Raw genomic sequence first — 13,747 nt, forward strand, 5'->3', positions numbered from 1 at the left:
AACTCATTTTGCAATGAAGGACAACCAAGCAGTGGACTAAATAATGCCTCTGTTTTTGGAGTGCAGTTTCCAGCCTTACTAAGTGATTTACAATCCACAGGGCTATAGAATGAAGCTATGCTTAGCTGAAAAATTTTATAGCCTGAAGATACTTAGACATCCCCAAAGAGGTCTGCGTGTTGGGCTCGTATTCATTGGTAATTTTCTTCCTCTTACAAAACAAAATAAAAACTCCTGCTAGGGATCCCAAGCATCGTATAAACACTTATCTGTGTGTGTTTTCTCTCAGTACTCAGTGCCTTAGTACTTACGTCAGCAGGTGCCGTCCTACAACACAAAACAAGCCACCAGGAGAACCGCGGTGGAGAACGACAGAAAGCCCCTTCAGCACTAAAATGGACGCATTCTACATATTCTGTGGTGTACAAAATTTAAATAAGGCTTAGCAAAAGTAAAAAGGACAGTCACATTCAAGCACCAAATAGCTCCAACAGGTCTCTTGTGTTACAAAAATGCTGCTCTTTATTAATACAGTAATTGTTTGCATACAAATAAAGAGATCATGTTATGAAATGTATGGAGCTACTCGATGCATCCGAAATGAATGTGAAACCCAGGAACTTGCTAAAAACAGCAAGCTTCATCTACAACATAAGGCCCCAGCTATGTATTAAAAGGTATCTGATGTCCTGATTATTCCTTAATATATATGCTATGATGCCCAAATCCACCCCCCTTCTTTTCCTCACAAAAGCAAATTTAAAACCTCTTCCAATGCCTGATGCTTACCACGCAACCTAAGTACTAGCAGATTTGTGTGCAGCCAGTGATATTCCTGTTTGTCCGACAGCAGGGCTGGTGTAGGACTACAGAACGTGTGCTTCTTAGACGGGTGACTCACAGCATAAAGCCTGAGTTTAAGAGCATGGAGAGAAGAAAAAGCAGAGCAGAAATAAAGGCGACGTGTGTTCACAGGCCCCGCTCTACCTGGGGTGAAGATCCAACACCCACACCCACGGACAAGGACAGCTGGCCTTTCGGACAGGTGGGCCCCCGATGGCAATGTCCACTGGGACAATGTGAAATGAACACGGCTGGCTCCACTGGTCCTGGCCATCCCTGACGAAGGAGGATTCCAAAGGCAGCGGTTAGAGTCGTTCTTGCTTTAGATCTGGAAACGCAGGCAGCCAGATACAGCACTATCAGAATCTCTGGTTAAAAGGACACATACAAACTCACAACCTACTGTATTTAGGGCTTTCTTGCATCTTTATCTCTACTCAGGGTGTTTTAACTTAGAAAAATGTCGCCTTGAAATAGTCTCTTAACCACAGACCAAAACATACAGGTGAATGTGTAAACACACGAGTATGGGTGTATCTATACTTTCACATACATCGGTTTTAACCATTTTGCTTCATTACTACATTAAGATAAGTGGTAAAGCAAAAATCTTATTTAAAAAAAAAAAGCTGTAGTAAATGACGCAATCAGCAGCAAGGTATCGATTCTACAACCCAAACCAAATGCATTTCCAGATATTTACAGAGAAAATCGTTTTCCTCAACAACCCTCAATTATAAAGGTATTTCCTTTTCCTTGCACAAACACTATCGGTGACATTTTTACCGGTTACCATCGGGAAGGCATTTGGAAGAAGGTTCCCTCTTTCTTTCCACGTTTTCTCGCTCTCTCCCCTTCTCCTGCGAGGCTGCAGGCTCCGCCCGTCGCTGTCCCTACAGTGCTGGTTTCGGAAGGTCGCCAAGACCCAGCCGCACATTCAGGCTGCGTGTCCCCAGGGCCACCCGGGGCCTGCCCCACTAGGAGGCCTTTTTGTGAGGGCTGCTCCGCAAACTCTCTTTCCCCCGCCTCTGCCGGACCACAAAGTCCTTCTCGGAAGAAAGGGCGATGGGGCGCTCGCTGCTGGGCGCGGGGCACAGCTTGGCCACCTCGCGGCCCACACCCTGCTTCCTGGCCGGGGGCGGCTGGGCCGGGGCCGGCTCTCTCCCTTTGGTTTCGCCCGCGCCGGCGGGGACGGAGACGGAGAGCGCCCTGTCGCGGGCGCCGGCCGCCCCCGCCGCGTTCGGGCTGGGGTGGTGCGGCTCCGGAGCGACGGCGGAGCTCCTGAAGGACGGCAACGAGTCGCTCTTGGTCATGTGCGCCCCGCCAGCGCCCGCGGGCAGCGGCCTGCGGTGGTCCCTGGGGCCGGGGGCCGAGGGCTCGGGCGCGGCCCCGTTGGCCTTGGCGGAAAAGGGGTCGCCACTGGCGGCTGCGGCCTCTCGAGCTCCGGGCCTGGCCTCGGGAAAGCTGCAGGAGGAGCTCAGAGACTTCTCGGGGCCGGCCGCGGACCGAAAAGAGGTCTGCGCGATGGCCGAGGGTGACCGTTTCATGCCACCGGGCCTGCCTGCCTCCGCCGGTGGCTTCTGCGGGCCGGGCGCTCTGCTCTTGGCCTCCGGCAGGCCCTTCCCCGCGGCTGACGCCGGCCTCTCCGCGCCCTTCGGCCTGGCCTCCCCCTGTGCCGGGGCCAGGCCGGCCTCCGTCTTCCCGCTCTCCGCTGGGGCGTAAAGTGCTTCCGTGCATCTCTTCCCTTCAGTCTTCCTGTCTGCGCTGGCGGCCAGTGGACTAGGGCTCTTGTCTGTCTGTCTGCACGGTGGGAGGCCATCTTTCACAGTGGATGGTTTGGGGTGCTTTGGAGACACGTTTAGCTTTTCACCGGCAGTGGGCAGTTTCTGCTCCACAGGCTCACTCGCCACTGCATGTCCTTGCCGTGGCAGGTGCACAGGCTTCTCCAGCATCCCGGGGGCACGCCCACCATCGGTGGGCTTTGGCTTGGTGTCCAGAGGACCTCCTTTGGGGGGCACTGAGACTGGGGGCCCACTTCCGCCTGCACCGGCCACACTGCTGGCTGTGTCCTGGGAGCCTATTGGGGCAGGGAAGGCATCCAACACGCCCTTGCCGCCGGCCTTCCCCTCTCGGCTGGGGCCACCGGGGGAATGTGTGCCAGTCTCTCTAACAAGCGATGCTCCGACGCTGGGTTTCTGGGAGGAGAGGGGCTTGTCTGGGGGCTTGGACTTCTGAGGGCTGGGCTCAGGACCAGGCCTGGGCTTGTGGCTTTCACTGTGTGCAGCAGTGGGCTTGGGCAGGTCCTGGAGGCCCAGGCTGGGCTCTGGGACACAGGGCTTGCTCCCTGGCTCTCTGCCGGAAGACTGGCTGGGAGAGCCACAGAGCTGCCGAGTGGCCGGGCAGAGCAATTCTTTGGTGATCGCTGGGGGCTGAGAGCCGCTGCTGAGAAGCTGCTGCAGCTGTTCTTTTCTTTCTGGTTCCTTGGGACCATCTTTCTGCAAAGGAAGGAAACTGCAGAGCTTTTCACTCTTCCCATTCTCAGGTGGCTGCAGAGACCGAGTGGCAGGAGAGGCTTCCAACTTGGGTTCCACGCTGCTCCTTCCCATGCCTGGCTCCCTCTCACGAGGAGTCCCCACGGAGTGTAAAGGGGAGTCCTCTCTGGCCAGTGGCCTTGCCTCGTCTCGGCCATCTCTGTGGTTTGCTTTCCCAGAAGGCCCCCATGCTCTCTCCACAGCCTGGGTCTGTGTGTGGAGGTCTGCGCGAGTCCTTCCCACAAAGGGGGGGTTTCTGGGGTTGTCACTGGTTTTAGTAGCTTCTGGAGGACACAGCTCCAAGGAGGGGTCTCTGTGGACGTCAGCCCTTGCAGCAGGCGGCTCAGTTCTGGCTGTGGAAGGGCCCCTTTCAGATGTCTCCCTTCCCCTCAGCTTCTCCCTTGAGGGGACACCTCCGCTGGGGAGTGGGCCACATGCCCTGGGTGGGTCAGGGCTCTGCAGGCTCTGTCCTGGCAGGGGCAGGTGTTTTGTGTCGGGGCTGGGATCTTGGTGTTTGCTGGGGCCACCCTCTCTCCGCTGGGGATTGTTTTCCGTGACTGTCACTGGGCTCCTGGTGACATGGGAAACTTTCCTGTCCTGCTTTAGCTCTGGGTCAGGCAGGGGAACTGCTGGTGAACTCTGGAGACCCCGGCCGGGTGGGGGGAATCGAGGCTCGAGCAGGTAGGATTTGCTCATTTTGAAGCCACCGGCAGGGGAAGGCTCCCTCTGACCAGCAGCATCGCCCTTCTTCCCCCCGCTTCTGGGAAGAGCTGGTGGTGCAGAGGGCCTCACATCACTGCCCAGGCTGGGGCTCTGTGCAGGTGCCGGGGAGGGCGGCTCCGTCTTGGAGGCCTGAGGTCCAGACAGGAGAGCAATGTCCAAAGTGCCCTCAATCGGCTTCAGGCATGACACAGACCTGCCTTCCAGCTTGTACTCAGAAGGGCTTTTCCGAACCGGTGACTCAGGAGCAATCAAGCCTGGCTTCTCTGTGCCCCCATCCACCCGAGCAGCTAAAGCCTTGAGAGGGACGAAAGCCACACCACTCATCTGAGTTGTATGGGCACTGCTCATGAACCCTCGGCTCTCAGAGGCCGGTGGGGTCTCCTGCTGCCCGCCCACGGGCCGGGCTGGGTTCCCTGGCAGGCATTCGTGGGCACTAGATGTCATCTTAGGCTTGAGTACAGGACAGAGGTTTTCATCTTTGTCTTCAAGGGACATTTTCTTCCGGAGGTAATCGATGTTGGCCAGCTTGCTGTCTAACTTGTCACAGCGGAGACACTCCTTGGCCTGGGGAGCCTTCTCCACGTGGTCACCCTTTCCAGGGGCGGACCTGTCAGTGGGGTGACAGAGACTGTCTTGAAGGGAGCTGGAAGCAGAGGCTCGTTTGAAGTCCGAGGTGCCCTGGCTGTGGCCCCCAGTTGCCTGGCCACAGCTGGCTGCTGTCCCATCCGAGGTCACAGCCTCGCTGGCCCGCACGCTGGCCTGCTTGTGCAGAGCATCCTTCAGCAGGCTGCCCAGAGACTGTGTCTCTGGCATGGCTGCTTTGCTTTCAAAATGAGATGACCTTTCTAAAGACTTTGGATATTTTTTCTTCTCTCTCTCTTCCAGCCTCAAAGTGGAATGGTTTTCTAAATCACTCCCAAGTCCGTAGGATTTCTGGTGGGGTTCTTGCTTCTCTGGGAAGCCATCTGGTTTCTTCACCACCACCTTGGTCTTCAGCTTCTCACGGTCCAGCTCATCCACAGACTCTTGCCTCCCCAGCTTCCGGGAGACGGGGCGTTTCAGGCAGCCTTGTTCCACGGGCCTGGCCCGGCTGAGGGCAGGCGTGTCACACGCATTCTCCTCCAGGCTCTGCAAGGTCACTTCCCGCTGGGACTGCTCCCGCTGTACCTCCTCCTGGGTCACCTCCAGGCTGTGCTTGCGGGAACACAGGTGCTTCTTGTCACTGCCATAGGAGGGAGACAGCTTCTCTTCCGACTGCACGCGCTTGAGCAGCGGGGACCGAGGGGGCTCGGCACTCTTGGGCCTCACGATGTGTCTGACGATGGTGGGAGGGGAGTGCATTTTGCTGGGGAAGGCTTGAGCAATCTTGGAATTGCCAAGTGAATGTCCCAACAGAGGTGACGGAGACCGCTGTGGGGAGGTGGGCTGTGGAGTTGGAGAGGGTGTGCGGGCCAGCGGGGAGAGCGGGATGCTGCCGGCCGACTTACGCCTTCCGGACCGGTATCGCTGTCCACTGAGTTTGGGGGCCAGGCCATGGAGAGTGCTTGGCCGAATGTGTCCTGACCCCGCTGGGGAGTTGGGGGCACTAGAACTTGGGGAGCTGCTCTGGGAGGAGTTGGTACCTGGGGGTGGAAAACAGAGCACTGTGAGCAATGTCCACCTTTCCCTCCCCTTTCCACCCTCCAGCCCAAACTGTTTCAGGTAAGGTCAGGTCAAGGTCAGCAAACCATCTCAGCATCCAACTCTAACAAATGAATGCTTCTCCGATAAACCTCCCTAACACTAAGCTTCAACCCAGTAGTTTCCGTCTTATTTTAATGATCCCCATAGCCCTATCTTATGACCTCTAAGCTGGAATAATCCTCAGTGTTTCAGGATCTAAGAGGGTGACTGTGACCTCCTCTCACCTCTCCCTCGCTGGCCTTGCCAGGAGACTCACTCACCAGACGGGAAGTCGGGGGTGGAACGATAGCTGGGTGTGGGAGATCGGGGAGACAAGCTGTGAGTGGGGGACCCCGGCAGGCTCTCCCCAGATGACAGCGATCGGTTCAAGCAGGAGAAACTTCGGCTGGTGTGGAGTAACGGAGAAGGCTGCTTGGCCAGTTTTTTGAAGAGGGATCTCCTCCTGCAGTGCAAACAAGAGGGGACGGACTGAGCTCTGTGTTTGGAGCTGCTCCTGCCTCCCCACAAAACCCGTGTGTCCTGCTCACACCCCTGTGCCAGAGGCGGTGGTATGATGGCAGGTGCTGTTAAAGGGCAGGGTTCTACCTTTAACAGATGTGACTTACTTTTAGGGAGAGGGGAAGGAAGGGAGAAAGAGAGGGAGAGGAACACCAACGTGCGAGAGATACATCAGCTGGTTGCCTCGGGCACTCCCCCACTGGGGACCTGGCCCACAGCCCAGGCCTGTGCCCTGGCTGGGAATAAAACCAGTGACCTCTCAGTTTGCAGACTGGAGCTCAGTCCACTGAGCCACACCAGCCAGGGCAGGATATAAATTTTATATTAAATATATTTTATGACTAAGAAAGGAAGATAGTATACAATGGAAGCTCGCTTAATTCTAAACACTTTAAGAAGAGCTAGGAAAATAAAAAATATAAACTATACTAAATATATAAATTACATTTATTCTCTTATTTATTTGTCAGGTTCCTAAGAAGGGTGTTCTTTGCCTGAAAGCTTCTGAGTATGCACCCCCAAACACTGACACAGTTTCATTAACGAGCTAATGCAAAGTGAAACTCTGAAAGGAAAAGGATTTTCCTGAAAGGAAAATCCTCTGGGATGCAGAATTCTTTCATGGGGATGCACCGGGCAGAGGCTTTATCTGTGCGGGGCTGTGTGCTGTGCTTGTTCCACTGTGCGCTCTTGAATACTCCTAAGGACCACGCAGAGTGTACATTTACATAGAAAAGCTGAGAAAGGTGAACTGAAGATTATCCTATCAGCAGGGCAGCAGACGCTGCGCGGCAGCAGAAGCAAAGGTATGGTTAGTGTTCAACAAGCACGTCTTAAAGCATAAGGCACCCTTCAGACGGCTGAGAAGCCAGGTGGCTGTACAGAGTCCCTTTACCGTCACGCAAGCCTGACCCACCCGAGGGGAGCGTAAGCAAAAAGTGTCAACACTGCTACCCCAAAACAGAGTGTTTTATATGAATGACAGACCAAACAACGTACAAAGCACACGTTAGAAAAAAGAAGAAGAATCTCAAAATGTGTGTTCTGTGTGTGTGTAACTTTTAAGAAAAGTAACAAATGCCCTTGGGTTAAAAAGCCAAACAGTTTTATAAACTTATAACAACTCCCCTCCTGTGCCTTTTTCTGCCCACTCCCCAGAGACAGGAAGTGGGTCTTCTTCCATCTGTCTGCATATTGCTAAGCAATGTGCTGACATTACTTTTTAGATTTTCAGTTTCAGAAATTACCTGTTGATGCCCTACCACAGAAGATGAGAATTAAGCTCTTATACAACCCTTTCCACCTTCTGACCAAACACACAAGCCCTTTTCCATTCCTCCCAACAGAGCTAAACAAAAAAGTTTGCTTAGTGTAAAAGGCTGGTGTTTTCTTTATGTTATAAATATCGTTGACAGCCGGACCATGTAAGGCATAATTCTATTTCCTTTCTTGTAAACTTTGTCTTTTCCGGAGTTGAGCAGCATTCCTATTACATTTGTTTCTCATCAAAACTCCTCTTGACAGGATCAGACCCCAGCGGGTAAAGGAGAGAGGCTGTGGCATCAGGGGGGGAGCACACCCAGACGGTTGCAAGGGCTGTCCCCTCAGCTCTCTGACACACCCCACCTTGCCAGCGTCTTGCACAGATGATGTTCACGATGCCTCTCAGGCAGCAAATGGGGAACCTGGCTAGGTTTTGAGTCACAAAAACAAAGCCCTTTTATTTCCTGGTTCACCTGGATGCTTTTGGAATATAGTTACTTCAGAATATCTGGCACTTAAGCCCTGTCTGGTGTAGCTCAGTGGATTGAGTGAGGGCCTGCAAACCAGAGGACTGTGGTTCGATTCCCAGTCAGGGCACATGCCTGGGTTGCAGGTGAGTTCCTGACAGGGTAACCAAGAGAGGCAACCATACATTGATATTCTCTCCGTCTCTCCTTCCCTTCCCCTCTAAAGATAAATAAATAAAACTTTTTTTTTAAAAAAAAAAAGAGTATCTGGCACTTGAATATACCAACTGGTTTTCCATAGTGTAAAGGACATTATTCAGTGTAAATTTAATGTTAAAAACTGCTGGAAGGTCCAGTTCCTCAAATTCAACTCCACTGAAGTCTAGAGGCTTAAGAAACACCACAGGTCTTTTCCAGTTCTCACACGAGATAGAGCAACCTGAGCTCTACAAGGCCCGTAACTACATAAACCTCTTCACGGAGAAAAAGAATGCTCTCGTGAATATGGACCTTCGTGTGCACAGATATGTGAACCACAGGACAAAATCTCTCAGACATAAACATTTAGAGTAGGTGGGGGTGACTTTCCTCCGAGATGGGCGCCCACTAAATTCCCAAGAACACTGCGCTCACCAACCTTTCTAGACTTTCTTTCTTCTTAGACTTCTTGCTCCGCCTCACCATCCGGCTCTTATAGCTGTTTCTCCGGGCCGGTCCCGTTTTGATTGACGTGTTTTCAAACGGGGTAGTAGTGATTGACACCTTATTCCCACTCTGTAAAAAAAAAGAGGTGATATTAACGGGAGGGATATGCCGTAACGAAACAAGGATGGAAGAGAGTCAGGAGAGTCAAAGACAAAGGCACACGAGGAGGTACATACAAAGGGACTTCCATTTCTAAATGACCCTTTATGCAGTGACGTCCTGGAGAACGCAGAGTGGGTGGGGGCGAAAGGCACGGTTTCTTTAAGAGGGGGGGCTCTGGGACCTGGGCAGCCTGCGTCCCCTCCCTGGGCTCTACTCCCTGTGCTGTCTGACAGCAGAACCCCACCTGTCTCCTGCGGGCTCCCCGGGGGCGCACACCTGGAGTGGAGTTGTGAAAGCTTCCTGCACCCCCATGTGACACGTGGGGAGGCTCTATAAATAACAGGTAGCTTCATCCATATGTATTAGGTATAAACAATGTGCCCAAGGGCTGCCTCCTTGGTTGATTTATTTTTCTTTTTTCTCATTTTTGTGTTTTTCCTTTGACCTAGATACCAAAGAGTATCAAAATTGAATGCGACTTTTATTTTTCATTATTTTAAAAGGTTCCTTTTCTGTCACCATAAAACCTGTCAGCCTGCTGAGCTGGAAAGTTTATGCCAGTGAGTATGAAACAGCCTTTCTCCACCAGGTCACGTGTGGTGAGGCAATTCCACGCGGCTTTCTGTGTCCTTTCACTCGGTCCCGGGCCAGGGGCTCACTGGCAGGCCCTGGGTACGGACTGGAGAACGGGGCCAGCAGGCAGGATGCCTGGGGCAGGTGGGCAGGACTGATCCCCTTTATGCCGGTGTTAATCAACTCTTCTGAATTTCTTAATAACCAGGGGAGAAATATGTTCTTTTAAAGTAAAAAATGGCCCTGATTATCTTGAAAAAAATGAGAACTATAAAAGAAGAGCCTTACACTTTTAAAAAATTAACTTAGTTTTTTTAATCCTCACCCGTGGACACACTTACTGATTTTAGAGAAAAGGGAAGGGAGGGAAAGAGAGAAACATTGATGTGAGAGAGAACCATCGCCCGTGACCTTTTGGTGTACAGGACAATGCTCCAACCAAGTGAGCCACACCGGCCAGGGCAGGAGAAGGGCCTTTTACAAAGCCTAGGCTTATGCCCAGGCCAGGGTGGCTCAGTGGACTGAGTGCTGGCCTGCGAACTAAAAGGTGTCCAGTTTGATTCCCAGTCAGGGCACATGACTAGGTCACGGGCCAGGTGCCCAGTTGGGAGCATGTAAGAGACAACTACATGTTGATGTTTCTCTTCTTCTCTTTCTCCCTCCCTTCCCCTCTCCCTAAAAAAATGAATAAAATGAATGAATAAATAAATAAATATAAAATACCTAGGCATGAAAGATACCTAGCAATTCAGCTCCAGGTGGTCCTAAGCAATGGGATATCAAGAAGATGGAAAAAAGATTGAGTGTTACCATGTTACCATCTACTCTGTACCCCAATCTGGGGAGTAATAAGGCCATTATAAGAAGAAAATAGGAAGGTGTAAGTTAAAAAAAATCATTGAGAAGCCAACCACCCAGCTAACACTGGTAATATTTCAGGGTATTTTCGGCAGGTCTTTTTTCAAGCAAGTATAAATTATGCATAGACAGATAGACATACTTCATACATAATTTTAATTTTAAATGAATCTAATATTTACTTTTATATTGTCTCTTCCTTTCACACAGTGTAGCTTTGAAAAACTTTCCCTTTATCACTGAATGTTCCTTCAGAACATATTTTAATTGGCTGTATCACAATATTCCATGAGGTGGGTGGGTCAAAATGTAACTATTTTCCTCTGCTACTGTTTCCTACTTTTCACTTCTTATAAGAGTTGAAATAAATGTCTCCACAGTGATGCACGTCCTAACCTCTGACATTCTCCTTAACCAGACTCCACACACTGAGTCAAGAAAGGGCCTACCTGAGCTTTACAAAGACTATTGGTACATGCGATGCGCCATTTCCCAGAAACTTCAGGTCCGTTTATGCTCCCCCAAGCCACACACCAGTACTTGTCTTACCACAGGCTTCTCAGAACGTAATACCACTGAACAAATGCCCGGTTTTATAAGAAAAAGTTATGTGAAGATTTGATCTTCATTCTTGGGCAATTAACAGGCTGAAAGTTATCTCACAGATTTTATTCATTGGTATTTCTTTAGGGAATGATTTGTTCATATTTTATATCTAATTTAGTACCTGAAAGTCTCAGTATTTTATTGCTGATTTTAGAGTTCTTTATGTATTTAAGAGTATATAAATAATCCCATATCTAATGTAATAATTATGAAAATATTTTAGGGAAATGTATTTAAACATGAATAAGAAAAATTGTTTTTCATTTTGAAAGAATAAATTATATTTTTCTATATACAAATGCCAGAACTTTACAAATAAACCTTTACCTAATAGGAGAGCCCGACATTCTATTTAGATTTAAATGTAAAATTTTTATAAGTATGAAAGGGCCAGCAACACAGGTTATTTGGAAGGCAGCCTCCTTCCCTTCACAAACTGAGTGAAGTCACACTAAAATTTTAGTTTTCTCTACACCTCGGGTGAAGGAAAAGGGCAGCAAACACAGAGGCTGGAGCTTATCTTTCACTGAAGTCTTTCAGTCTTTCCCACGCTTACAAGCAGAGTGGACACACGGCCACAGCGGTCACTGGGGGGGGGGGGTTCTGTCACAGGAGCTGCCCCAGTCTGGTTCCAGTCTGTCCTTTGCTGACATAATCAACACTGACTTTTACGTCTCTAAGAGGACAACACAAGGCCACCTGGTATTTTAAAAGTGCATTCTAAATATTAAAGTATTTATCATCCATGTTTGTTCACTTTATTTTCACAACCAGGTCATGAGAGTTATTTTCCACAACCATTTGAGGTAGGAAGGGGCTGTTACGCGTCCTTGCATTATGCTAGGCAAGGAAAACACCTTCAGAGGCATGGACGCTCTCTCTTCCCAGGGTCACAGCGCCCAGCAGGAGAGCCCAAAGGGCCCCTGTGCTCCTCACGTCCCCAGCAGAGTGCACGGCTTGTGCCCGAGGGAAAGCGGTGGCGAGGGGGCCAGACACAGACTGACGGGAGGAACACTTGAAGTATCAGATTGTCAGGAAGATGTTAAGGAGATATAAACTATCAGAAGCATTTTATAAAATAAATATAATACAAATGCCGAACACTTGTCAGAAAGCAGTTACAACCACGCATGCTGAGTCGGAGCACAGCGCTAGCCTCTGTTCAAATGCCCCCTTTGCCTATAAAAACCAAACCCAGCTTTCTTTTTCTTGTTTCCATGTATGGAAATACAACAAGAGATAATGCCCCTACGGGGAATACAGACACAAAAGACGCTGAGCACCAGTATTTGGTTAGAAACACTAACAGCTGTGAAGCTGATAAATGACGGGAAGATAAATTTACAGAGAATGGGAGGAAAATAGGAAGCCTGCCACCTGGTGGATCCATCAGCTACAGCAAATGCTGCCTAAACAGCATAATCTGGTTAACTGGGTGGTTTATCCTCAGTACATCCTTTTAGAGAATGAGCAACCTCTTATCAGAGAAGAGTCTGTGATACTTGTTTAAAAACAACAAAAAACAGGCCAGCAGACTGGTAAATGTTCAGTTAGTTCACTTTCACTGTACTTAGTGATTAGTGCACAGTGGAAGGGAGATGATATTACATTGGCTGAACTGACACAATCACAGAAGTCGGTCTATCTGATCACTTCTCTCACTCGGGCTTATCTGTTGGCCTTGAGTACTTCTTGAGCCAGAAAAATTGTGGAAACAATTGTGCAAAACACACACAGGGAATGGCACTCCTCCTGTGTGGCTGCATCTTTCTTTGCCCTAATTCACACCCTCCAGATCCAGCCGCATGCCTCTTGCACACGTCAACTCTTTTCTGAACCTGCGTTCCTGCCACATGGCTTCACCTGGGGCTCTCCTGCCCTTGTTTCTATAAATTCCGTTTTACGTGCACTGCCTTGCCTCCCCTTCTCATGTACTAATGCCAGCCCTCACAGCCCTGCACAGGTGACCCCTAACTTCTCACATCTGCCCACCTTGGTGGGAGGCCATGGCTCCTTCAGAACTTAGGCCATGTGTACAGTCTGCTGTTTACGATTAGCAGCTCGATAGTAGCCTGGAATTGCCAGTCTTCCCCTGTGAACATCAGGCGGTAAGTTACTGGCAGCTGGAGAACTCACTGCACGAGCACTCTGGTGTAGTGCTTCCAAGCACAGCCTCCGTGTCCACACTGCAGGGGCACAAACCCCCTTCTGCTCCTTCCTAGCAGACAAGCTTGGGCTGCTTGACTAGCTTCTCCCTGCTTTAATCTCTCCATCTATAAAATGGGGCATTTATATTCATAGTTCCTATATCCCAGGGCATAAGGATTCCTAGAGCATATTCATGTAAAACACTCTCTATTTCTTATTACTCCTAATTTCTTATTTATTGGTTTTTAGAGAGAGAGAGAGAGAAAAAAAAAACCCCACTGAATTGTTGTTCCACTTATTTGTGCATTCATTGGTTGATTCTTGTACGTGCCCTGACTGGAGACTGAACCCGCCACCTTCGTGTATTGAGATGACGCTCTAGCCAACTAAGCTAGCCAGGGCTGACTACTCTTATGTGACGTTTTTTTGTGGGGCCCTTGCAGTACCCAGCACATTTTGGAGCTCAGCAATTATGTGAGGGTGGTAACAGGCTACTTGCTGGTCCCCACTTTAGTGCTGGTCCCCACTTCAGTATCCCGAGGTTTCCCAGAGTTCAAGGAAATGAAATTTTTGAAGATGGGGCTGGTGAAGTTTTAGGGCCTCTCTTACTCATTGGGGACTTAAACTAATGCTATCCTAAGAAAGCAACCTGGGTGAATAGAGTTCCCTGGGTTAGAGAGAGAGGCCCAGCCAGGCAGGAGAGCAGGAGATAAGTCTGGGTCAGTATGTTCTCTGTCCACCACTCTA

General features: G+C 50.0%; 1 protein-coding gene across 5 annotated transcripts in view; it reads right to left on the reverse strand.

The window, feature by feature from the left end:
- The window catches only part of MAST4 (microtubule associated serine/threonine kinase family member 4), a 539,757-nt gene continuing 526,010 nt past the window's right edge, over positions 1 to 13,747 (reverse strand). For all 5 annotated transcript variants that reach the window (XM_037062829.1, XM_037062830.1, XM_037062828.1 and 2 more), the window contains 3 exons: positions 8,646 to 8,782; positions 6,041 to 6,222; positions 1 to 5,719 (listed from right to left, as the gene is read on the reverse strand). In XM_037062829.1, coding sequence (XP_036918724.1) covers positions 1,821 to 5,719; positions 6,041 to 6,222; positions 8,646 to 8,782 — 4,218 coding nt within the window. In that variant the 3' untranslated portion in view covers positions 1 to 1,820. The remainder of the gene's footprint in view (positions 5,720 to 6,040; positions 6,223 to 8,645; positions 8,783 to 13,747) is intronic.

This window comes from Sturnira hondurensis, unplaced genomic scaffold, assembly GCF_014824575.4.
Source record: "Sturnira hondurensis isolate 20B ecotype Veracruz unplaced genomic scaffold, ASM1482457v3 Scaffold0014384, whole genome shotgun sequence".
NCBI lineage: Eukaryota > Metazoa > Chordata > Mammalia > Chiroptera > Phyllostomidae > Sturnira > Sturnira hondurensis.